The 27,050-nt window shown below is 37.7% G+C and overlaps 1 protein-coding gene across 2 annotated transcripts in view; it reads right to left on the bottom strand.

Annotated features, from left to right (window-relative positions):
* Nucleotides 1–27,050, bottom strand: part of jarid2a (jumonji and AT-rich interaction domain containing 2a) — a 64,526-nt gene that overhangs the window by 35,659 nt on the left and 1,817 nt on the right. For both annotated transcript variants that reach the window (XM_083536115.1, XM_083536116.1), the window contains exons 2-4: nucleotides 16,484–16,607; nucleotides 7,673–7,808; nucleotides 1,874–2,043 (exon numbers count right to left, since the gene is read on the bottom strand). In XM_083536115.1, the coding sequence (XP_083392241.1) occupies nucleotides 1,874–2,043; nucleotides 7,673–7,808; nucleotides 16,484–16,607 (430 nt within the window). The remainder of the gene's footprint in view (nucleotides 1–1,873; nucleotides 2,044–7,672; nucleotides 7,809–16,483; nucleotides 16,608–27,050) is intronic.

Genomic DNA, 27,050 nt, shown 5'->3' with positions numbered 1-27,050 from the left:
TGAACGAGGCTCCACTTCATCATCTGTCTTGTCTCTCCAGGGATCTGAGGCTTAGTTTGATACCAATGCGATTCTATTGATTACAGCCTTTTTTATTTTCAATGTGTAAAATTTTCTGCCACTCCAGAGGGGGTGGCGCTGCCCGATCGTCAGAATTACGAGAAATAAAGTCAGTATTGCGAGAAAAACTTTGGAATTAAGAAAACTTTTTTTTATGCGGCGAAAACGAGCTTCCATAGTGTTTACCTCTCCAGAGCGAGCCAGAGTTTGGCGGTTGGTGCGTCTGTAATAATGGTGCGTGGGAAAACAGTCCTCTGAGTGTAGTTAAATGGACTAAACAAAGCAAATAATTCGCCTTGACGCATTTTTGTATTTGAATTACTATGGTTTCATCCCTAGTGTGAAGTGGAGATAGATTCAATAGGAACAGATGATTGTTTAAAGATAAAAGATTAAAGATGACTGTATGATTTGCTATATTACTATCAATGAGCTTCACTTCAAGCTGGAAATCTCTGTGGCTTTATAAGACAAATGTGTCTGACAAGCACAAGCTCTTTCTCTCCTCCTGCTTTCTTACCTGTGCTTCATTTTTCTTCTCTTGATCTTTCCTTTATTGCTTATTTCAACCCCAATGCATATTCTTTATAGTGTTTTTTTATGATTATTAGACTGGTTTATGCTTAGAATCACTCTAGCCAATAAAGTATCAGTCCTTTATTTGCTGATTCCATCTATACCCCAGACTGCATCCACTAATTACCGATTATATCAACAATCCAGCAACAGTAAATCTGTATAATAATAAACCCGGCGTTGTCAAGAAATCCTACAGTTCTGCATTAAATTTTAGCATGCAGTCCGCATGCACACTGAAACCACAGAAAGAGAGGATTCGAAATGATGAAAAAGTGTAATGACACTAAGAAATATGCTTTCGCTCACATCCTTTATTAACTGAAATTCATTAACCCACTTTGCACTTTGTCAACTGCACCAGACAGGTCTAATCAGCCTGCACTGTGTCTTTACACACCTTGTCCTTGTACGTGTATAATTTCTTTTACATCCGTCGTGTTTGCTCCTGCCTGAAAATTTGCTGAGGCAGGAGAACGATGGAGAATAAGAAAAGGTGACAAACGCTGCATTATAGCTGTAACTAATACAATTACTAATACTCTATTTCAGCTACTTTCTTTATTCCAAGTAGAACCAGTTTAGACAGCTGAGAAACCTTGAGGGATCTTTATTTCTAATATTACCGGACGAGTCTACTGATGCATTATGGCCTTGGAAGCTGAAGCTGTCAGAGCTCGGCTGAGGAGGATCAAGGTCAACATTTTAAAGGGAGGGGAAATTCCATTCAAAATCTTCAGGAATCACTGAATATGTCAAATCCGCCTGATGTGATTCCAACTGCATTTCTAACTTGATGTCAATAAGGTCAAATTGACCCGGATGTGACCCAGAGTTCCCTAGACCAGCTGCAGAAGAAGGCAATATGTTCAAAAAAATTGAGTGCATCTAAGAAGAATGTCGTTCCAATACCTTCACCGCTCGAATAATCAGATAAGCCACAAAAATAAACCACTCTCTACTGGGGTTTCGAGATGGAGCGGACTGAGGTTAAACAGATTTAGAAGCCGTAGCTCAACACTCAGCGGTTTCTGCTAAAACGACAGTAGCTTTTCACTGCACATCTGGGACTGCAGCCAGCTCACAGTACTGTCAACAAACGAGCAGCAATGAAATCCATTCGCCATCATCCAGCAGTTAGCAAATGGCCGTTTATAGAAGTACAGCAGCAGCAGTTTTCTTTATGCCATCGTTATTTCATTAAGGCTAATTTGTTCCCTTGTCCATAGTGACTTACCTCTTAGACAGAGAAAGGTGAGGAAGTCCTCTGTTTTGGGTTTGCACTTGGTGAGATCACTGAGAGGAAGGCTAGGGCTGGGTGGTATGGCCTCGAGGAGTTTCACCGGAGTGACGTGAGGAGAGCTCGGCTGAGATTGGGCAAATTTTCGCTGTGCTTGCAGCCTTGGCCTGAAGAAAGGACACAAAGATGGATTTCTAAATTGTTATCAGTGTTTCAACATTTTGTGAAATATTGTGTATATTATATATGGCTTTTCCAGGCTTACAGTGGCTGTGAAAAGTTCCGGAAAAAAACATTGTTTTTAATGGTTTTTGAGACGCACGCATGTTCCTTTTCTTTCTATGCAACAAACTATGTAAAAGTAAAAAAAAAAAAAAAGAATTCGACAGTGAATAACCGGAAGAAAAATCTTTGGACAGAGCTAACAGAAAAAAAACTTATGTAAGAGGTGATGTTAACAGACTGCCTCACAAACACAGTCAAACATGGAGGTGGAAGCTTAATGGTTTGGGGTTGTTTTAGAGCAGGGAAGGTTGGAGACTTATGCCGAGTGAAAGGAATACTGATGGCAAGGTATTTCAGCTGAATGTTTGGAGAAATGAACTGTCAGGATGCCAAGAGTGTATAAAGCTGTTATTCATGTTAAGGAAGGATTTTTCAAAGAAAATAAAGTGGAACATCCGTACATTTATTGATTTGTTTGGTCAAAGTAAATCGTCATACCATTAAATAACCTAGTTGTATAGAAAAAAGGGACATGCCCATGTCTCTCAGAAACCATAGAAGACTAGGTGTTTCCAAACATTGCACAGGCTCTGTATGTGATTCGTCAATATGCTTTCTCATACCCCAAATTCCAACCACAAAGCTGGAGGCACACAATTGTATAGTAAGTCTTTGCATGTGGTAGCACAAAACTGTTCCCCCCACAAGAAATATGAGACTCAAACCTGTTCCAGCATGACAAAGCCCTTGTGCACAAAGCAAGCTCTATGAATGGGTTGGAGTGAAAGATTTTTATTTGCCTGCTGGAAAGCTCTGACCTAAACCTTAATGAACACCTTTGGGATGATTTAGAAGGCTGACGGCACCCCGACCTCATCACCTGACCTACATCAGTAACTGAATTTTCTAACACGAATGAGCACAAATCTTCACAAGCACATTCCAAAATCTATCGAAAAAATCTTTTCCAAGAGTGGATTATAACAGCAAATAGAGAATGAAAATGGAATAGGATGCTAATATTATATATTTCTATATATATACATATATATATATATATATATATATATATATATATATATATATATATATATATATATATATATATGGCTGTCAAAAGTAATGCATTAATATTGCTTTAATGAAAAAAAAAAAATTATATATATATATATATATATATATATATATATATATATATATATATATATATATATATATATATATATATATATATATAATTTTTTTTTATCACTAAACATTTGTTTTACTGATGCGCCAAGTCTCAAATCGAGCACCAAAATCCGCCATGCTGCACACGTCCGGCAATTAAAACTGCCCGTGTGGTTACATAGCAAATGTTTCATTTTATGTCCTGATGATTTACGTAAATTCAAACCCCATAATAAATTTAAAACATTTACAAGAATATTTTGTCTTCATAATTGACCATGCCCATGTTGATTATTAGTAATAAAGTATTAATTTAAGGTACATTTAGAACAGGTAAAAATATGTGGGAATAATCACGAGTTAACTCGTGGCAATCATGCGATTATTTAGGCTTTCGGTAAACAGGGCTCTCGGTACTTCGGGAGTCAGTGATGTAAACATGACTGAGTACAGAGACATTCCTGATCATCATCATCATCATCTTTTCTCTGCTTGTGTTTTATATGTGGATCTTCAGCCTGGACATCCACATATATTTGTTATTAGATAACAAAAAAATTTTTTTGATTTGTATTAATAAATATATATATATATAGCAAGATAGCAAAGAAACAAAGCAAAGGTTCCATTTGGTGTCCTGATGAGTTAATTTAAACCACCATAATTACTTTAAAACATTTTCAAAAATTTGTTGTCTTCATGCTCTATGTTGAGTTGGGTTTCACTAATAATAAACATACATTTGCATAAAGCATCCATAATTCTCCATGTCCATGTTTCTTAGAGTATTAAAAACATGAAGTAATTAGTACCATTGATATATGGTACATTTAGAACAGATAGAAATGTGCGACTAATTTGTGATTAAATAATTTAATCGATTGTCAGCCCTAATATTAATATGATTTTAGATCCAGTTACCAGAGTGACACTAAAACAGGAAGAAGTAATAACCACTTTTTACTTAAGTACAAGTCAGAGCCCAAACCTCTTTACTTCATTTAGAGTAAAATAGTAGTAGAATAAGAACTTTAACTTTTACCAGAGTATTTTAAAACATAAGTATCTGTACTTCTACTTAAGTAAAGGATGTGTGTACTTTTGCCACCTCTGGAATTATACATACACATTATATAGGCAAATCATGTTTTTTTATTTTCAAAAACTTTTAAGTACTGCTTATCAATGATCATACCAAGTTTAATTTGGGTTTCAAGTACGTCTGTCCCTATAAATATGTGCTGGCATTTTGAGCAAAGTCTAGATTTGAGCTGTGTGATATCTGTGCTTTCTAGGAATTCAGTAGCATTTGAACATTGCCCATCTGTCATGTACAAAGAGTGTGATTATAAATAGCTCTGTGGAGAATAAGTAGTGAGAATAATGCACAAGATGAGGTTCAAATTATTGTGGAATTGATCTTTAGTAACCAGCAAAACAATATTTTACCAAATTAATCACCATTTGTAACAAACAAATATTAAATCCTTGGTCATACTAGTGAGCTTTCCAGGAATCAAACGCATGGACTATATGTTTTTGACCCTCCTATGTGGCACAACACAAAAGTGCTTGTCTTATCTGCATGAGATAACAGGAGCCGAAAGCGTAGGAGGTGAGGGAGGTGGTAAGCTTAGTGGTTACGGCATTGGACTTTGGATCTGAAGGTCATGAGTTAAGGTCAAATACCTGCCATACCAAGTTGCCTCTTCTGGGCCTCTGTGCAAGGAATAAGGGTGTTTGCAAAAATAATGTGAATGTAATGTACATGTAAATGTAAGAGAGTAAAACTGGCCATGCATTAAACTCTCTCCCCTGTCAATCACAGAGACATTATTAAATTGCGAGTGTCTATTTGCAGAAGAGGGAGGATATAAATATATAGAAGACTGAGGATAGCACATTGCAAGTATGTTATGCTGGCCGGTAATGATACATGAGCGAAAGAAAGAGTTAGCATTCGTGACATAATTGTTGTAAAATAAAAAAAAAGAGTAAATATTTAACATTAATCCCATAATTAACTGTGTAAGCACATGCATTTAATTAAAACATTACAATTGAGAAATGCAATGAATGAATGCTTTAATACACAATGTCAGAAAAAAATTAGTTTGTTTCTAAACACAATGCTAAACTTGGCAGTGCCGGTTTCTGCAGCAACAATTATAGCAGCAGGTTTCTGCAGCCCCACTTCATTAGAATCACATTATGAAACCATCAGCAATCCTGGCCAGGTTTTCTTGCTTACACTAGCTTTAAAGACTTACTGACAGTTAGAGTAGTGTAATCACAGGGCAACAGAATGTGTAAGTTCGTTCCCAAGATCTCAGTCACAGAACTTTAATGAAATCGAGGTATATCTGTTCAAAGAAAGACACCTGTACAGCTCACAGGCAAGTCAAATTTACAAATTTGAGTTTATTTGTACCGCGCTTTTAACATAAAGACATCGATACGAGGCAGCTTCATAGAAATATATAAATTCCAGATATAATTCATAAATGTATCCCTAATAAGCAATCCAGAGGCAACTGTGACAAGGAAAAATGACAAAATGAATGATAATAATAAAAATAATATAATAATAATAATCTTTAATTTTTTATAAACTTTATTTTATATTCTTTAAAAGCACCTTTAAAAGTTACTTCTCGGAGAGCTTTTCAAACATTAACATTGGAAATAAAAATACAATTACTGAAAATAATAGTAATAAAAAATTAAGTAAGTAAAATCAACTATCACAGGCACATCACAAAAATGAAAAGAAAAACATTTGTAAGCTATCCTGAAAAAGTAAGATTTAAAAGCAGATTTTAAAACACTAAAAGGTTCAGCCTGTCTAATCAATCAATGGTGAGAGATTTCCAAAGTATTGGTGCATAAAGAAGAAATCTAGAGAGGAATCAAACTCCTAAAGGGACCCATCCTCATCTGGCTGAGATCCATCTGTTTCAGTTTCAGATGAGGCAGTAATGGAAAGAAATTTCTCAGTTAGAACCGATCAGACTACGCTGCCTTTTTAAAAACATATGTGTATTTTATTTGGATTCTTATACACAAAGAAAGACAGCTTCATCATTTCATTTGACATTCTCATAGCAATATTCCCTGTACTGCCAAAACCTGTTATATTTAGTTTTCCTCTTATTTCCTGCTTTCCTTCCGCTTGACTTAGCTCAGTGCAGTGTACTTCAGGGTGGAATATTCAACCGTTCATAAGCAGTGCAGAAATCCTTTGCTTAAAAAGCTTATGTCAAAACCAATGAAGTGACATTAGAGTGTATGTTTTTTGTGACTTTACATGAAAGTGAAAGGTGAGAACAGCCCTCGAAATATCATGATCAAGATTTATTAGATCATGTTGTAATTTATTAGAATATACAGAGACCTTCATAACTGATATTAACACAAATTGGATTATGCTTTCAATTTGTCATTTAAATCTTCCTTTAATAATTGTGTTGAAAACTTTCAAAATATAAACAATTAAACAGTACATTGAATACACTTTAATACAGATTAGATGATAATGAATGGATGTGTTTTTCATAAAAAGAAAACAACATCTTTAAAGATAATTTAGAAAATACTGATACCACAGTCTCAAACACTGGACCTATAATAAGAACAAATCATGTCTTCTCAATTTCATGTAAAAACAGAATGTTATACCTCATCAAAACATGTATGGTATCTCCCTGGTTTAGACCTCAGCTTTATACAAATCCTGCAGTAATGCTTTATAAAATATTTACTAATCACTAGTACTGGTGTATAAAAAGGACTGATCACTAGTACTGGTGTATAAAAAGGACTAATCACTAGTACTGGTGTATAAAAAGGACTGATCACTAGTACTGGTGTATAATGCAGATCTGCATAAAACCCCCCTTACATTCTTTTCACTTTATTGCAATGGATTGCATATTTGCAGAGTTTTCAATTTTTATACCAATAAAATTGTTGAATGCATTTTACCATCTCACCGGATATATATTTTACTTATAGTGAGTGCCTTTGTATGACGCAGAATCAAACAGCTGGCTGTAAAGGCAACGAGGGTGAGTCTAAGCATTAAGAGCCCAATGCAAAAGTCTCAGTGCTCAGGCAATTATGCAGTGCTGCTCTGCTTAATGAGCAGCGGATGTTTTAGAGACATGAGAGCATGAGCAGCCCCGTTTTTCTCCTGCGAATAACACATGCCGATTCAGGCTTCCATTAACCTTCAGCTGAGGATGAAAGCCTGTAGAGCTGGTGTAGCCAGAATGTAAAATAGTTTGTGGTGTGTTCAGTGCAATGGAATGCAGAGACTCGTACTCGAATTGAGGGCTCGCCAGTTCTGTCGTGGTGCTGATGAAAAACATTCGAAATGACAGATCGAAAGCTCGTACTCACCTCTTTCTCACAGGTCCTTCTCCTGAGAATTCGCCGTCAGTCTGAGCCGAGCGTCTAGGCCTTTCTGCCTTGCAGCTGCTCACAAAAAGTCCTGATTTTACTCCTGACCCATTGAGGTGTCCGTTCACAAAGGAACCTAAGATTTAATAAAGGAATCGGGGAAATAAATTCAGTTAATCATTAAAAATAGGCCAAACGATTTTTGCATTCGTGTGAGTTGTTGCCAAGGAATCACAGATGTGAATCCCAACTATGCCATGTCCTTGCATGGACCTGAGTCATTGAAAGCTAAATTAGCCCTGCTCTCTGCCCAGGTTGATGAACATAAACATGGCATTAACTCTGTCACATTGATCAGTAAAACCCAAGCGAATTGTGCGGATGAGGCTGTTAGACACTACTCTGAGAGTGTACAGCTGCCCTGTGATATTCCATGATGCATGTGATAGACTTCATCCTCCCCCGTTGGTGGCTGTGCTGTGATACGAGGACAAACTGGAGAAATGAGAATGACCAAATTGGAAGAAGATAGTTTTGGATAGCTGCTATTTATAGTTTACATTTAAATTGTGTGCACTTTTTTTTTACCAAAACTAAGGGTATTGTAGGCTGAAACGTATTCTCTCTCGTGCACAGGTTTGTAGAAGGAAAATGATTTCCTTTTTAGACCCTGGCAACACAATGTGCTTGTTAGAGAAAGACAGAGAACGGGACAATAAAAAGGTTTTGTTAGAAGAAATTAGTGGTGACTAAACAAGCGATGGGAAAAGCTCTGTGTTTTATTATCTACCATGTGAGTAGAATTGCTTCTTACACACTGCTTTTAAACCCTAGTGATATACTGGGCCTTATATTACCCACACCGTTACTATGTAACTATCATGTCAATGTCACTGCCGCACACACGGCCCTTAACCCTAAACTGCTCATCCAGGCTTACGGTTCTATCATTTAGACAACATAAATGTAATATGTTGGGCTGCTACTAATTAGGGGGCATCTGTCAATTGGCTAAAATGTAAATGTGGGGCATTGTGGGGAAAAAAAGTTGGTGATCAAGTTTCAGTGGGGGACTGAAAAAAGGATAGCATTCATATAATCGCCAAAAACACACAACCGAGGAAAACAAAGAGGCCCTTTTATGTACTTTTCCAACATGTCTGTCTGCATTCCTTCAAAAGATTTCCTACTTATTAATCAGTTTGGGATACTCATCAGAATTATTACCACTGTTCTGTGTTATCCTTCACTATACTAACACCATGCTATTAACACACAAGCAGCTTCAAAAGCATTTAAAAAAAAAACTTTCTTTCAGCTTCTCCCGTTAGGGGTCGCCACAGCGGATCCTCCGCACGTTTGATTTGGCACATGTTTTACGCTGGATGCCCTTCCTAACGCAACCCTCCCCATTTTATCCGGGCTTGGGACCGGCACTAAGAGTGGCTGGGGATGGTTCCCTGACCGGGGATCGAACGCGGGTCGCAGCGGTGAGAGCGCTGCATCTTAACCACTAGACCACCAGGGGACAGCTTCAAAAGCATTTTACCACTTTAAAACCAAAAGGTTTCAATTGAGATCTGGAAATGTATCTACATGTCTATGTTAAAATATTATGGGTTTTCACCAGGTTCCTTGTGGACCTTATACACAGCCAGGTCAATTAATATTCATACTCTGTATGAAATAATGAACATGAGCTTAAAGTACAAATTGCAAACCTATTGGCATTCAAAGCAGATCAGTTACCAGTTAAAAGACCCGGTTTTAAGTGCTCAAGTTGTCCAAACATTTTTGTCCCCCCAAAAAATAGGGATTGTATATATAGTGCTGTAATTCTTACATGGTTCACCGTATCAGAGGTTCTATGCAAATAACACAAAAAAATGAAGGCTGAACGGTTTGATTTCATTTAATGTATTATTTAATGAGTTAATTATTTAAACTGTCATTTTTAATGCTTGGCTGCAAATCTTTTGCAGTTAATGGCAGCCTGAGCCCTGGAACCTGTAGACCTGGTGGCTGCTTCCCTTCTCAACACTCTGGTATAAGTTCATATTTGTCTCATCAGTTAACTCTGAACTGTACAGGTCTTTCTAGTTGCTTTATCTGGCTGACTGTTGTAAAGCCGATTTTACATGATCAATGTTCATGTCTTTTTCCACAGCTCATGTTTTTGCTATCTATTGGTTAGTCAGTTTGTCAGGTTTATTGTGATTTTTCAGCCAGTTTGCAACATTGGCAGTGACAGCAAATTGGATTTCATATTGACAGTTAACAGCAACAGATTTTAAAACTAAAATCCACACACAAAATCAACCATTAAATCAGCTTACTTGCATATGAAATAATACAGAAACACCACGCACCTTGTCCTGGAACATCCAAACAGACAACTGTCCAAGGACTTATCTACAAATGAAAAAAGTGCAGGAATTCCTACATAATTCACCCAAATAGCCTCAAAATAAAGCTAAAATCCTTGTATACAAATATAGAAGTGTTTAATCCATTATTTAATAACATTAAGTGTAAACTTATAATAAAAACGAGGGTGAATGTCCAAATATTTAAAGACCAAAACTACTTTGCAGTCAGACATAAAAATGGTCATACTTATAATGACTATTTCTATTGATCAGCTCAATTTCTCCAGTAAAGAAACATGTCAGGATGATCTGAAGATTACTGGCCAGGAAAACCACAAGCAATGAAACATTTCTTTAAGCAGGCAAGCAGTCTACTTATAATAAAGTAGCGCTGTATGGATGAATACACGGTGATGATGATGGGTTCCCTTATGAATTGTGTACTTCTGTACAGACTGGACTATTGTAATGCATTACTAGGTGGATGTCCTGCATCATTATTAAACAAGCTACAGTTTGTTCAGAATGCAGCAGCCAGAGTACTCACAAGGTCGAGAAAATATGATCATATAACCCCAATCTTATCATCCCTACACTGGCTACCTAAACTACTGCTACTTACTGTATTTTTCGGACTATAAGCCGCTACTTTTTTCCACGTTTTGAACCCCGCGGCTTTAACAACGAAGCGGCTAATTTATGAATTTTCCACTGTTTTTCCCGGTTTCACAAACTTCAAGCTAAAAAACTGAGCACCATAACATTAGACCAATAAAATTTCCGAACGGAAACGAAAAAACGCACCTAACCTGTGATCTGAGCTGCACGGCATCAGAAGAAAAAACTTTTTTTTTAAACGCACGACGATGCCAAAAGATAAACTCCCGAAAGGAATAGTTGTAAAAGGAAGGAGGAAGACGGTAAACAATGACTTTCTTGGTCGGCTACTGTTTAGATACAAGCCGTTGTAGCGCGTTGAGTCTGGGTGAAGGGAGAGCTCGCTAACTCCAGTTGCAACAGAAATCATATAAGCACAGACAGGTTTCCAAAACCCGTGCTTTTTAATTTTTCTTGGCAACAGTATTAAGGGTTAGTCAAAGAAACTTAGAAATCAGCATTAAAAAATAATAAGGACATTATCCTCGTCTTGCAAACATGCAGTAATACCGGAAAAATGCGGTGCCAGGCTATTCCCAAAATACTGCTCTGCTCTTAAAGGAAGCGCAACATATTTCAACTGTTACACCGTGTGTAACGTGTCTTTAGTTAAAGCCTCTGTAAAGTATATTAGTGTAGACACTTATAGACAGGTGCGGCTTATTTATGTTCAAAATAAAAATATTTGTAAAATTCTGTGGGTGCGGCTTATATATAGTCCGCTTTATAGTCCGGAAATTACGGTACTTACAAAACACTAAATTGTTTGGCTCACATGTATCTTTCCAGTCTTCTAACACATTACAATCCTTCACGCTCCCTGAGATCTCAAAACTCCAGACATCTAGTAGGTCCCAGAATAGCAAAGTCCAGTAAAGGTGCTAGAGCATTCTCACATTTAGCTCCTAAACTTTGGAATAGTCTTTCTGACAGTGTTCGTGGCTCAGACACACTCTTCCAGTTTAAGTGCAGATTAAAAACGTATCTTTTTAGTGAGTCCTACACATAACACACATCACATCACAACCTTGTGCTCCAGTACATTTGATCACATGCACATTATCAACTTGTGCTTGTTAATATCATGAACAGCAGCTACGCTAATTCCTCTCCACTGCTTCTCTTTCTTTCCCCATCCTGAGGCATCCTGAGGTTGCGCCAGCCTCAGTCATGTCCCACCTCATTAAGATTGCGGACCTTTAAAGAAGTAGATGCCCACAAACATCCTGAACCATCTAGAGGCGTACCAGCGCCATTTGGATCCCACTTCATGTGGAGTTTGAACATTGGACCTCTTTGAGTGTTTAAAGGCTCTGGTATGGAGAAGCTGCTCAGTAGCTCCTGGTTCTATAACCACAAATGACTGTATAAGACTGTAGAAAGGACATTACTCATAATCTTACATTCCAGTGCTCATGTTAGTTCTCACTCTCCAGTGTTCTGTATTGTTTAAAGACTATATTCACACTCTTGATGTCACCCAAATGAGGATGGGTTCCTCTTTTGAGTCTGGTTCCTCTCAAGGTTTCTTCCTAATAATATTTAAGGGAGTTTTTTCTTCACACAGTTGCCATGGCTGCTCATAAGAGATAAATACACATTGTTAAATTCTGTAAAGCTGTTTTTCCTTGCCACTTTCGCCACTCTCTCATTAGGGCTAAATCTTTAGGGACTTTTTTTTCTTTCCATTTTACGGCATTTGGCAGACGCACTTATCCAGAGTGACTTACAACTGAGCAGTTGAGGGTTAAGTCCAATGACTTAAACACTGCTACCACCAGCCCTGAATTTATGATGTTCAAAGTTATATCCGTAATCTTTTTATTTCTATAATTGAATTGAATTGTATAAACACTGATTAACTTTATTTATTTTTTTACACATCTTTTCCATTAAGCAAAACAAATCCATTAGGGCAAAAAAAAAAAACCCACTATATTGCTTTCATACAGAATTCTTTATTCTGGAACTTCAGCACAATAAAAAAAATAAAAAATAAAGTCAAATCAAAATACATTAACACTAAATTGTAGACTATATTACATTTGGGCAGGTACTCTCCAGAGCCACTTTCAATGATCTTGTTTATAACTGAGCTGTTGAAGCATTTGCAGCAGTGGGATTTGACGTCTTTACCACTGAGCTACCATTTTCCAAATGTACTTCCTACCCAATTATCGAAGTACAGGAACTCACTATTATTATAATGATTATTATAAAAATTATTTTTATTATATACATATACGGTACACAATTTACTTTTACACACAATATATTATATACCGTATTTTCTGGACTATACGCCGCTACTTTTTTCCCCCGCTTTGAACCCCGCGGCTTAAACAATGAAGCGGCTAATTGATGGATTTTTCCTGGATTTTTCCCGTTTTCACAAGCTTCAAGCCAAAAAACTGAGCCCCATAACATTAGACCAACGAAATTGCAGAACGGGTTCAGGTGAACTAATGAAACTCTTTATATTAAATCGGGTGCGCTCCCACTGAATCGGGCCGCACCACATCATAAATATGGATGAGGTTCCTCTGATGTTTGACCTGCTGCTCACTCGGACTGTCAACAGGAAAGGAGAATCATTCGTCACGCTGAAAACAACCGGGCATGAAAAAAACTCACTGCACCTGTGTTCTGAGCTGCACGGCATCGGGAGAAAAGCTTCACGATGGTGATTTTTAAACGACTTTTAAATGACTTTCTTGGTAGGCTTCTGTTTAGATACAAGCCGTGTAACAGACACTGTCTTTCATTAAAGCCTGTGTAAAGTTAATTCGTTTCAGTGTAATTTCATTAGTTTCATTAGTTTCAGTGTCATTAGGTTCAGTGCGCCTTATAGACAGGTGCGGCTTATTTATGTTCAAAATAAAAATATTTGTCAAATTCAGTGGGTGTGGCTTATATTTGGGTGCGCTTAATAGTCCGGAAATTACGGTAATCATACCAGATGAACAGTATACACTAAAACCTCCTTTTCTCTAACCTGAAACTTCCTACTGAATAATTTTATTTCTCTTATTCCTGTACACACATACTACTGACACCGACACACAGAGTTGGAAAACTGTTAAAGAAGTGATGTAATTCAGTGAAAGCATAATAAGCACATATGCATGCATGCCACGTTGAGGATAACAGCACACACAGCTGACTTCACTCATTAAAACCGCAGTGACTCCAGTAAAACGTAAAGCAGCCTGAGCACACAAAAGCCACAACAGAGAATCGTTCAAGCTATAGCTTACTCCACTAACACACGCTCAACCCAGCTATAATCCTTAATGAAGCAGTAAGTGGCTAAATAGAATAAAGAACATGATGCATGATGTCACTAATGCGCCTTATTGCAAGCTTTCTCTTCCAAGATGACAATATCCTCATTCTCAGGTCATGAGGGTCACCAAATGATCTGATGTGTATGACGGTACGTATATTACCTGCTCTGGCCTTCACAGTCACCAGAACCCAAATGAGCACCTACTTTGAATCACTGGGTTGAGATTGAGCATATATTTTGGAAAAAAGCCTTTGGAAGAATTGTGTTTGGATGACTTGAATAAGATGGTGGAAACTAAAGGAAGAAAACTGTAGTGTAAGATTTAGGGAAGAGGTCAGACAAAGACTTGGGGATGGTGAAGACGTGCTGGATGATTGGGCAACTACTACAAAAGTGATAAGGGAGACAGCTAGTAAAGTATTTGGTGTGACATGTAGAAAGAGAAAGACAGAGACATGGTGGTGGAATGAGGAAGTGTAGGACAGCATAAGGAGAAAGAGGTTGGCAAAACAGAAATGCGATCAGCAGAAAGATGAGGGAAGAAGGCAGGAGTATAAGAAGATGTGGCAGCAGGTAAAGAGGTATGTGGCGAAAGCCAAGGAAAAGGCATATGAGGAGCTGTATGAGAAGTTGGACACTAAGAAAGGAGAAAAGTATTTATACCGATTGGCCAGGCAGAGGGTGCGAAGAGAGGAGTTTTGGTGTGTAAGGTGTGTCAGAGAAGTATGTGAGGGTGGTGCAGGACATGTATGAGGACAGTGTGACAGCAGTGAAGTGTGCAGTAGGAACGAGAGACTGGTTCAAGGTGGAGGTTGGACTGCATCAAGGATCGGCTCTGAACCCTTTCCTGTTTGCAGTGGTGATTTGCAGGTCAGACAGGAGTCTCTGTGGACTTTGATGTTTGTGGATGATATTGTGATTTGCGGCGAAAGTAGGGAGCAGGTTAAGAAGAAGAGGTGGAAGTACGCACTGGAGAGAAGGGGAATGAAATTCAGTAGGAGTAACTTAGACTCAGAAAATGTGTTTGGTAGCTCTCAGAGACCAGCAGCAATAAGAAAGAAAATGTAAGAGTAACAAAAGAATAAACAAAAGATAATAGCACTTAAATATAATAATATGAAATGTGACATGTACAATGAAATATGTGCAATACAGTGCAAACATAATTGTCAGAAGGTTAACTGTAAGACATGAAGGTAGGTGAATGCTGAGGATGGAGCCACCACGAAGGCGGAAAAGAGGAAGACCAAGGAGGAGGTTTATGGATGTGGTGAGGGAAGACATGCAGGTAGTTGGGTTGAAAGAGGCAGACGTAGAGGACAGGGGGGTGTGGAGACGGATGATCCGCTCGGGCAACCCCTAATGGGGGAAGCCAAAAGAAGAAGAAGAAGTGTTCTGATGACTTGCGATGGTCCAACATCTTACTAGTACAAATCTTTTAACTACAAAATGTCAGATTAGTTCGCAATGATTACAGAATGCAGGTTGTATCATTCTCTTTATTCTTTAAAATAATTGGCAGTGAAAGCTTAATGGTTTGAGGTTGTTTTGGAGCAGTAAAGGTTAGAGACTTATTCTGGGTGATGGGAACCGTTCCGTCTGGACTGCGGCTCATTGGAACCAACTTCATCATACAACAAGATAATGACCTGGAGTACACATCCTAGCTCTGTAAGCGTTATTTAGAAAGTATCCTGCCCAGTTACCGCACCTAAATCCTATTGAATTGCTCTGGGTTGAAATGGAACACAAGGTCAGAAAGAAATCTTCAACTAGTAGACAAAAATCTTCCAAGATACATGGAAAAGTATTTTAGCTGCATGTCTTAGAAAAAACAAACTACCCGAATGCCAAGAGTGTGTAAAGCTGTTATTCATGCTAAGGGAGGATTTTTCCAAAAAAAAAAAAAAAAAATGCAACATCTGTACATTTATTGATTTGTTTGGTCAAAGTAAATCTTTAATCCATTAAATTATCTAACAAAAAGAGTATGCATGTGTCGCTCAGGTGTTTCCAGGCGTGTACAGGATATGATAATCTTATTAAAAATATTACATGTTGATCTAACTGCATATGGTGAACAAATATGTGTAGGGAGTGTGCAGTTTTTTTTAGCTTTAGAAAGGCAGTACAGTTGGTTTGCTAATAAAAGCAAGGTTTCTTTTCTTAACCACAAAAGAAAGTTCAGTACGAACACACACATTTTTGTTTGCATTATTTATTCGCAGAGTGTTTTCAAAATGGGAATATTTGTAGTATTAAAATGACAGGATGGTGTATGACAATAAAAGAAAACCATCATCAATGAATATTTGCTTTGCAAAAAAGGATCCGCAGGATTATATCATTTAAGAATGAAAAGGGTGTGTGTTAGATCTTTAGGCAAAACAAACTGGCGGTTTGACGATCTGTTAACAAGTGCAAGCTTTTATGGGAATTTCAGTGGAGAAGGGTTTTGGCGTTAATAGAGGATATGAAGGGTGTGGGGACACTTACGCTTTATTATTCCTGTTCCATTGTCAACGCGGCTCTTCTGAGCTCTCTTAAACTCTTTGAGCGAGAGATAAAGCACTCGGCGCACAACTCGCTCCTCTGACCAGGGGATCCCATCGTTATCATCCTGCAACAAAAAAAAAAAACAACAACATTTACTCCTTCAACTAAGCATGGTGTCAGGTCCACACTTCCATTACTCACTATAAACAGTTATGTAGTTGCCTAAATAATTCATGATACTGAATAATATTCTTGAAAATATTTCACTGAATAATAGCCTTTTGGGTTACATTAAAATGCAGATAATACGCACTTTGGCCAAGCATATGGTACACAAAGTACAAAAGGAAAAAAAATTGCATATGGATTATTTGCTCAAACAAGAAACATAAACCATGTTGGAAGTGACAAAAGGAGCAGTATGATATCATAAATGTTAAATGTACAGCAAATATTACTCAATATTTTAAAGTTATCACCAGGGCCATCTTTATATACAGTAGCTACTCGCCATAATCATCACATTCATAAATGTAACTACATGTACAATTTGTGCTCCCTGTAAACTTTTGTGTGGGAACATACCATAAAAATAAGCTTGATTATTAATAATAATAATAATAATAATAATAATAATAATATTAGTAATAATAATAATGTTATCAAAAAGACATTGAAAACTGACTTAAGGAGTGCAGCAGTCTGATTCTGGTATGCGGGGGCAGAGCATTCCTGAGTTTGCGTGTCAGACACCAGAAAGTCCGAGACCCAACAGCAGACGGACCAAAAAGAGGCCAGCAGATGTTGAGAAGACAGAGATTGGGAAGAAGTGGGGTGGAAAGAAAAGGTCTGAGAGATAAGGGGAGGCCAAGTCAATGGAGTGCCTTGCAGATGAGGACAAGGAATTTTATAATCGAAATGAGCCTTGATGGGATGCCAGAGTAAAAATGTAAGAATGGGATAATGTGTTCATTAGGATGAAGAGACGGTAATGAGGCAAGCAGCAGTGTGCTGGACCAATTTAGGTTTTTTTTCCTTATTTTTTTTTTTAAGCTTAAAGAAATGCCAGAAGTAATGGAATGACAATCATCTAGATGGGAAGTGACCAAGGCATGAAGCTATAATTCAGTAGTAGGAGAGAGTGAACAATGGAGTCTGGAGATAATGCACAGCTGAATAGAGGCAGCATACGTGACTGACCTGATACAGGGCCCAACAAGAACTGACTGAAACATTTTTTTAATTGAGGAAAAAAAAAAACCTTTGTCCTAAAAACTAGCTAAGGGGTTTGATACCAATAAGTATATATTAAGCTTTTATTGCCACTGAGTCATTCAGGTTTCTATGTACATCAGAAAGGAATAGAGTTGAGGGCAAAGCCTGTGAGTGAAGGCCTGTGAGGCCTCTGATTCTCCAGAGATGTAAAGTTATATACCTTCTTCTTTTTTTATTAAAGTTGAGTGAAGGCTAAGACAAAAGTAGAAAAGCCAGGAATTCAGGAATCGGTTCAATACCATGAAGAAAATGACAGCCTGAAGGGTGCAAGGAAGAGGTTGGAGTTCAGATATAGTTGCTATGACATAAGCATTTTTGTACCGAGCCAGATGGAATAGTATTGTAATGGGACAAGACTGAAGTTCAATTTTTGAGGTCAATGACGAGGCGTGTTTGGATTTGGAGAAAATGGACTACGGCGTGAGATCCTTATGGTCAGAGAAGAAACGCTGAAGTCAAGTGAGAAAGATGGCGCAGTACAGTCACAGCGCAAAAAAAACAGTCGAGCAGCTCATGGAGCAGGGTGGAGAATGTACATGCTGAGAAATGTCAGAAGATTGCAGAAGTGGCAGGAAGTCAGCAGCCAAAGGGCAAGTAGTAGAATCAAAATAGCTATTGAAACCACCAATGAGTAATGCGTTTGGCTCATAAATAGATGTTAAATAAGATGATATATCCTAAAGCAAATATAGCCACATTTTAGGAATAAAAGAAAAATAAATATGAGAACACACATAAGTCAACAGGGTTTATCTATATGTCAGATTGATATAAATCTGCTACCAGTCCACCTTCATGGCTGCTAACTGATTTACACAGATACAAGAGACTGTGTGGAATGCCTTAATCAAATGTGCAAAGTCATTAGGTTGTCGCCAGGTCTCGTCAAATATAAAATGTCTAGATAGAAATGACAAATAAGGCGATTAAAGAAAGCGATTTCCTGCTTAGCAAGTACCCAATAAAGTGCTATCATTACTGAAGAGGTGATCTGAGAAGCAGATTCCAAAATATGAGGAAACAGACACAGATTTTCACCGGCTGGATAATAGGGACGGCACTCGCCAGTTCATTTTTGTTGTTAGAGAGGAATTTGTATTTTATTTTAATCCCACCCATGGCTGCAGTGATTATTTCCATTTTCACCTGCAAGTTATTTTCTATATACACATTACGGCCAAAAGAATTGGGACACTGGACTTTTTCCAGCCATATATAATTATTCCCTGAACATTTACCACAAAGTTAGAGGTACACAATTGTACAGGATTTCTTTGGTAGTATTAAATATTCCCTTAACTTGAACTTGTAGACTCGAACCTGTTCCAGCCTGACAATGCCATTGTGCACAAATGAAGATCTGGCTTACATGGGTCAGAGTGAAATATCTGGAGTGGCCTGCAATAGAGCTCTGACCACATCTTTGTTATGACTTGCAATGCTGTCTCCACCCCAGGCCTCCACACCTTACATAAGTACCTTAACATTGACGGCATCTGGCAGACGCTGTTATCCAGAGCGACTTACAACTTAGCAGTTGACTGTTAAGGGGCTTGCTTAAGGGCCCAGCAGCTAAAGCTTGGTGGTGCTGAGATTTGAACTTTTGACCTTCTGATCCATGTCTAATGTCTTATCCACTGAACGACCGCCCGTCCCCCAATACCTAACTTAGCTACTGATGCCCTTGTGGCTGAATGAGCACAAATGCCCACAACCACACATTTCAAAATGTAGTTGAGCATCTTCCTAGAAGAGTCCTGAAGACCACAGGTCATGCAGCATTTTGCAAAAACCCAGATCTTACTCCCATGTTCCTACCCCAAGAGATCCCATGTTTTTTAAAGCCGCAAGCTTCATATCTGACCACCTGCAGGACAACAAAACCACCATCTCCAAATCTTTTCCTTTCTAAAGCATTCCAATGGTGTTTCACAGACCTAGCTGAAATGTCACTGAGAGAATCCAGACTGAATGGCATTTGTCAGCTTGTGAAGACAAAAAAAAACACATTGAAACTAAGAGTAACCAAGGCCGTGCATCATTTTCAGCTTGACGATGATTACACTTTGTCTTAATGGCTCCAAAAACATTGACTCCTTTAGATCAGGAGCTGGAGGACGTACTGCCAGTGACAAAAAGCAGAGGAGTGGCTGTGGTAGAAGTGTATTGTAATATAAACAGAAGGAGGGAAGCACAGTGTAATGGCTGCGCTATAAATAGAGCAGTTAGTGTAGTTAGTGTGCTGTGTTTGAAAGCAACACAGAACCAGAAAGCTCTGGTATTAATGTACACACCATAAAACATCTCCTCTGTATATTCTCCACATTCCTCATCCGTGAGCTGACATGCCAAAATATATACACTCGCTGCCTTTCAAGCTCCACACTGTCTCTGTTTCTACTCCGTGTTTACATTTTTTTTTTACAATTTTCACTTGTGTTTATTAGTTGGTGTTTAACCCGTTTGGAGTGTGAGACCACTGAGCTCATCCACCGTGAACCACAATGTGTTCAAACCAATTACAGCACCATGATTGCTCTGAATGAACAAATACAACCAATATATCTTGAAAATAATTTACAAAATAAGCATGTATTTTGTTAACGCTTGCCCTGGCTTGCGGTAGACCATGCTCGATAGTGTGCAAGGGACATTTCTGGACAAAAGAACAATCAAGCTAACATCAGCTACAGCAAAATGGTGGCATTGCAGGCATTTATAGATGAGGGCTGGTGTTATATAATTTGGATCGACTCCAACAACTGTACATATGAACTGCCTTTGAGAACCAGAAGCCTAAAGCCTAACCTTGATATCTAAAAGTAGGCCTACTACTCTAATTTTCTTTTGTACTGAGAATTAGTAAATGTTGGTCCCATGTGGGTTCCTGGAATATCGTTGTCACAATAATTATGTACATTTGACATAGAAAATACATACATACATACATACATACATACATACATACATCTTCCACGTTTAAAACCATTTTTAGTCAATTTGGAATGAACTACAGGCAATTGAGATTATAGGGATAAAATATCATAATAATCAAAAGTACTGTTAGCATTTCCTAAGCTAACTGGCTCATTTTACATATAAGTGCTGTACCTAATAGTTTCCAGTTCAAGCAATCAAGCAAAGTTTGTGAGACTGAACTAAAGGTTTCCAGGAGAAGTTCCAAAAACATCTACCAGAGTGCAGTGGCACTTTAAAGATTATGCACCTTATCTATGATCTTGTACGTGGGCTTTGTGTTGCTTATCAAATGCAACATGTTGGCACTTTTACCTAGCAGTGAAGACAGATTGGTGCAGGTCAAGCCATAAAATAAAGAAAAAATACCTCACAGCCCCCTCACACTGTATGACAACAATACAAAGGTTCTTCATCTGTACGCCACTCTCTTACACACTCATCCTGTCTCGAACACACAAGAAACAAGAATTTGTTCATGGGTAGCAACTTTTATAAATCATGATCTAATATACCAATTAAAGACAATAAATACATACCTTTCTCTAAATATGTAATGAATAATGAGGAAAGTGGGTTCTTCTCATTTGCCATCCCATCAATGGCACTAGTCATTAGTGTCAATGTAAATCCCACCTTCTTCAGTTTGACTGGCTGATTTAGACAAATTGACAGCGATGAGTGGGACTGCACTTTCTTATAACGTCAGCTTATTTTGCACTTTGAGCTGATTTGGGCTATGAGTCTAATTACAGTCCCCTTCAAAAGTATTGGAACAACAACCCTTTTGACTTGCTATACACTTGAACATGAGAGTCTGTGCCATAATCACCTCGGATTCTTGTTCTTGGCTGACAGGAGCGGAACCTGGCGTCTTCTGCTCTTGTAGCTTATCTAACTCAGGGTTTGATGTGTTGTGCATTCTGCACTGAGCTTCTGCCACATAATTGGCTGATAACCGGCAAATAATGTGAAAAGTGGGGGTATATCTAAACGTGTTAAATAGTTTAGAACGTGGCACCTACATAAAATAGCATTCGTAAAATATTTGTCGGAATTCAGGTTTAATCATAACATAGAAACAGCACTGGTTAAAGTGGTGAATGACCTGCTACGGGCCTCTGATCAGGGTTGTGTCGCTGGGGTTGTTGGTGTTGCTGGGGCTTAGTTCAGCTTTGACACTATTGATCATAGTATTCTCAATGCTTGACCAGAAAATGTTGTTAAGAGTTCAGGGAATGGCCCTCTTTAGGCTCAGGTCTTATCTTTTTTTCTGTAGGCACACTGTTTTTCCCTTATATAATGACATTCAATTATAGCAAAGCCAGATGAGAGACAACCAAATAATAAAGTTGAGGAATGCATAAAGGACATAAGACTTAACTACTTTTCTACTTAATTCTGCCAGAATTACCTGTACTAAGGTCTCATGCAGCTAGAAGTAAGAATTTTATATCTGTTGCATCATGTGCAGCAAAAAAACACCTTGGTGTGATTGTTGACTCATTTCGGGCTCATGTAGAGATCATTATTGTTGGAGATTCTTATATAGCCGTCTTTCATCTAAAAAATATTGCTAAGATAAAAAATATACTGACATTACACAATGCAAATAAAGTAGTTTTAGCTTTTTGTTACCTGTATTATCAATTACTGGGATCATGTAATGTCTGAATGTTTTAGTATGTGCACAAACAAGCTCCGGTTAGTCCAGAATGCAGCTGCAAAATGTTCTTCCTAGAGTTAAAAGACATGAATCTACCTTAGTCAGCTTGTTTGAGCAACCAAACAGGACTCAAAACTATTTTGCACTGAATATTAAACCGACATATGAAGCACCAAATGGTCTCATGTGGAGTGCTCGAGCGAATATCTGATCTAATAAGATCTGCCACAACTTCTACAATCAAAAGTGCTACAGTCAACAATCAATTTTCACTCTTTTCCAGACATTTGGCACTATTCATAGTTTAAACATTTAAACAGGCCACACCTGGGTAACAAGAAACGGCATTCGGTCACATGTGTGGGATCAAACAAAATATATTAGGACATTATGTATTAGGACATTGCATTCTGTTTCATAATCTCATACTCATCTTTACTCCTCAAAGTAAATGTCAGCGTACCTAGAAAAAAGTAAATGAATTGGCCTTTCTGTTCCATTACTTTTGGAAGAGAATGTATTGTCTAATTAAGCATTATATTGTTCCTTGTTTAGTTCATCTTTGTATGACCTTGTATTCTATGCATTTAAAGGTCTATTATATCATCTAAGTGTATTACTGTATTATTATTTATGTAATTGTATTATTACTAAGTGTATAATATTGTGTGTGGAACAAATCAGTTTCACAATATATCCCCTACTGCTAACCATTTCTTCTAATGATGTTCATTATTTTTAACTACATATATATGTAAAGTTTGTATAAATGTAGTAAAAAGCTTCCTGTTTTTGTTATCGGAGACATTCTCTAGGTCGCACTCTCTAAAGATAAAGAAAACCGTGTCATTTTAGCAACACCAAGGGTTTCACTGTGTGTTGAGGACAGCCAGGCAGCCAGGGTGGCGTATAGGAATGCTCATTGCCTCGTTCACTTTATCAAGACAGTGACCTTGTTTATATGTATATTTCAATAATACAAATTAATTCATTTTAACTGCAGACACACAATTCAGTTTGATACACACTATCAAGTCAAATAGCTGACCTTTGTTGATCTTACTAACTGAATTTTCCACCTGTGTGTTTTACAAGTCTTAAACAATGTCCATCTCAGCACAAATGTGCTTTACAACCAGACAAGAAACATCTGACAAATTGACAAGAAACAAGTGCAGGACACTTTGCTCAGCAGTCAATATTCATGTGATATTCTGGTGAATATCAAAATCTAAGGTAACTTTTTTCATTCATTCATCTTCATTAAGCAATTTATCCTAATCAGGATCATGGCAGATCTGGATTTAATCCCAGAAACACTGGGCATGGAGCAGGAATGCTCTCTAGATGTGTGCGGCCCCACAGGCACTTCAGCATAGTCAATTACCAAGTGTTAGGTAGGTAAGAGATAACTAGAGAACCCAAAGGAAACCCAAGTAGACACACAGACAGTAACCCAAACTCTAAGGAGACATTACAACCTGCTCCAACCCCAAGGCCTACATTACAGTTCTGGATTCACATTCCATATCTTCCTTGTAATACTACTACTACTACTTTAATAAGCTTCATTTATAACATAATATGCTTAATCTTCACACACCAATAGCACTGGTCAGCCCATGACTTGTTACTTCTCAAATATGAAGGTAATCACGTATAAAGCTTTACATGGTCACTATTCTTCAATTGAATGGATTATCAAACAAATGTAATTTGGATTGGCCTCAAATCGCTTTACGCTATGCCAAATGCGGTCAACATTTGCACAATCTGTTTGCATGATCGGTGAAATTATTCGATCGCAGGCTACAGGCTCACACTACTTACAAAACACGAACAAGAGTTTCATCTGAGAATTAAATCCCTACTCACGAGTCCTCAAATGTAGTGTGGGAGTTTTTAATACTTTTAATGCAAGCACATAAATGTTTGTTCAGAGGTGTAACTGTGTCTAATATCATGAATGTGTTTCTGGATGTCTATCGGGAAAAATTGTTTAAAAGAAATCCCTAAAGTCATACACAGCTAATTAATTAAAGTGCACTTGCAATGTACTCCGACCGGGACACATTAGCGTTTCATCTTTAATACATTAAAGACATTTCCAAATCGTCAAAATGTAATCGGTGTGTATTTTCAGTTTACACACCCACAAAGTGCTCTGTGCTGTTTTCAACATGCCGAAGGTTAAGTAAATTGCTTGTCTGCCTGAGATGCTCATGGGGGAATACGTTTTTTTTTTTAAGGACTATAAAAAGAAAACACTTATACTTGAAGACATGTTGCATAAATGGAACACAGAGTTCCTGCTAAAGTTCATAGAGACGTCAATGGAGAGTTAACATACAGAAGCCCACTGCATATCTTACAACTCTTTGACCCAGCAGGATTCTCATAACAACAGTAGTTGTTAGTACCATAAAATGCACTAACCATGCCCCCTCCCCCCAGTAGTTACAACTGGGTTGTGAGTAATAAATTAAGTTGCAAACACCACAATGCAGCAGAGTCTGACTCAGAAAACAGAACTGATATACATACCTCCAGGGCATACAGTGTCCCACTGACCTATTGACAGTGGCGTAAGTATAATACTTTGCAGTCAAGTACTGAATAAAAAAAGTCATTTTCCTTCTTCCAACTTTAAATACTGATTAATGATCGCCACTTGTCACAATGAATGGAAGGTTTCTGTGCTGATTCTCATACTGTTTTGCCTATTAATACTTATATTTGAGTATACTTATACTGGGTGTGTGTATGTGTGTGTGTGTGTGTGTGTGTGTATATATATATATATATATATATATATATATATATATATATATATATATATATATATATATATATATATATATATATACACATACAAATACACACACACACACACATACACACACCCAGTTTTAATAAACTTGTCATTTTACTTAGAAAGACACATCAGCTTTTGTTTTACTTTTACCTAAACACATCAGCAGTAATGACAAAATCAGCATATAGATATACAGTATAGAATCTGAATCAAGGTAACCATTAATCACAATTAAATTTGAAAACTATTATTATACGCTTTACAATTTTTCTCCTTAGACAGTAATATAACCAATGAGAAATTTTAGCAGGCACTGTCTGTGACACTGTTCAGTCACATGTTAAAACATTCAGCATGTTGTATAGTACCTCTGTACCTTTCAGACTGTACACCCAAATGCTTCCACTCATAGAAACTTTACTTTCAAATGTCACATACGTATTATAAAATTAACTATAAAATCTCAGCTTTATACTTAAATCATTTTCAACATTATTTATTTGTTACATTTCTCCTGTAGGGAATTATACTGCACTTTACCTAGATTAAAGGGTTTTCAAACAACTCCAAAACTAATTGGATAAATAATTCATCGAATAAGTCGAATTTGCAATCGTTTTTCTCAAACATTCTTTGGCTTCTTCTAAACGGGTCACCGACAATGTTAACTAGCTAGATAACGTCTAGCCTTTAACTGACTTGTATCCTCATCTTTTATACGCTGCATGCAAATAAGCACAATGGCTTCTGCCGATCTACACACACAAATATGGCTGTTAAGCACAACAGTAATTCGATTTAAAGAGGCAGTTAACATACATTAGGAAATGTCGGGGGCAGACATTTTTAGTACTCCCAAAAAAAATAAAATAAGAAAATAAAACAAAAAAAGAGACGGCTACCTTATGTTGACTTCTGTACAAAACAATATTACTGAAGAGGAAATAATGCCCAGTATATAATCGGCTAGCTAGCGAACAGTCATCTGACTGGAACAGTGAAGAATGCATTTGTGCTGAATATTGCAATAGATCACAATATCTTACACCTGAATGTCACCACATGGCTATTTCTAAACTCTGTGAGATGATGTGACAAACCATGTATTATGTGCTGACAGTGGCCCGGGTGATCTTCCGTATCCATACACAAAGTTTGTCACCCAGAAAGACAAAGCAAACATTGAGGGCCTGGTGTGGTGGTGTTGTGTGTGTGCGAGAGTGTGTGAGAGCCACTTGAGTGCCAGTTGTGTGCTGATAAGACCGACACTGACAGGCTCATTTATACGACTACATGGTCAACAGCAGCTGGCCCAGGCTCACTGCGCTCCTACAAATTAGACTTTATGACCAGCTGAACTCATTGGGGGCAAACACACAAAGAGGCAATGCCTTTTTTCACAGCCGGCCCAGTTTTTACCACCACATCGTCAGACACACTTTGTAACCGTATCTCAGAAAACAGGCAAAAGAGACACATCTAGAATTAGGATATCTAACTGTGTCTATATACAACAAGTCTTGTGATACATACAGGTTTCTTAACATGGGTGAACTAGCTTTACCAGCTTTTTAACTGTTCTGCATTCTTTTGATTCTTCCTGGATACACCTAGGAGAAGCTTGGGATCATTCAGGAGCATGCTGTCACTAATTTTTTTAACTGTTTGGAGTCAGACTTATGATATATAAAGTGAGCAGGCATGAGCTGTTAATTTAATGTACAATATACAAAAAGATTTTTGTCATCTAAGACTCTTCAGTGCGCTTGAGTAGGTGGCATTCTGATTTACACATATGCATTTCCGATTGACAAAGCAGGATTAAATCAGCTGTG

This window comes from Silurus aristotelis, assembly GCF_946808225.1.
Source record: "Silurus aristotelis genome assembly, chromosome: 1".
NCBI lineage: Eukaryota > Metazoa > Chordata > Actinopteri > Siluriformes > Siluridae > Silurus > Silurus aristotelis.
This window is presented reverse-complemented; position numbering and strand designations above follow the sequence as displayed.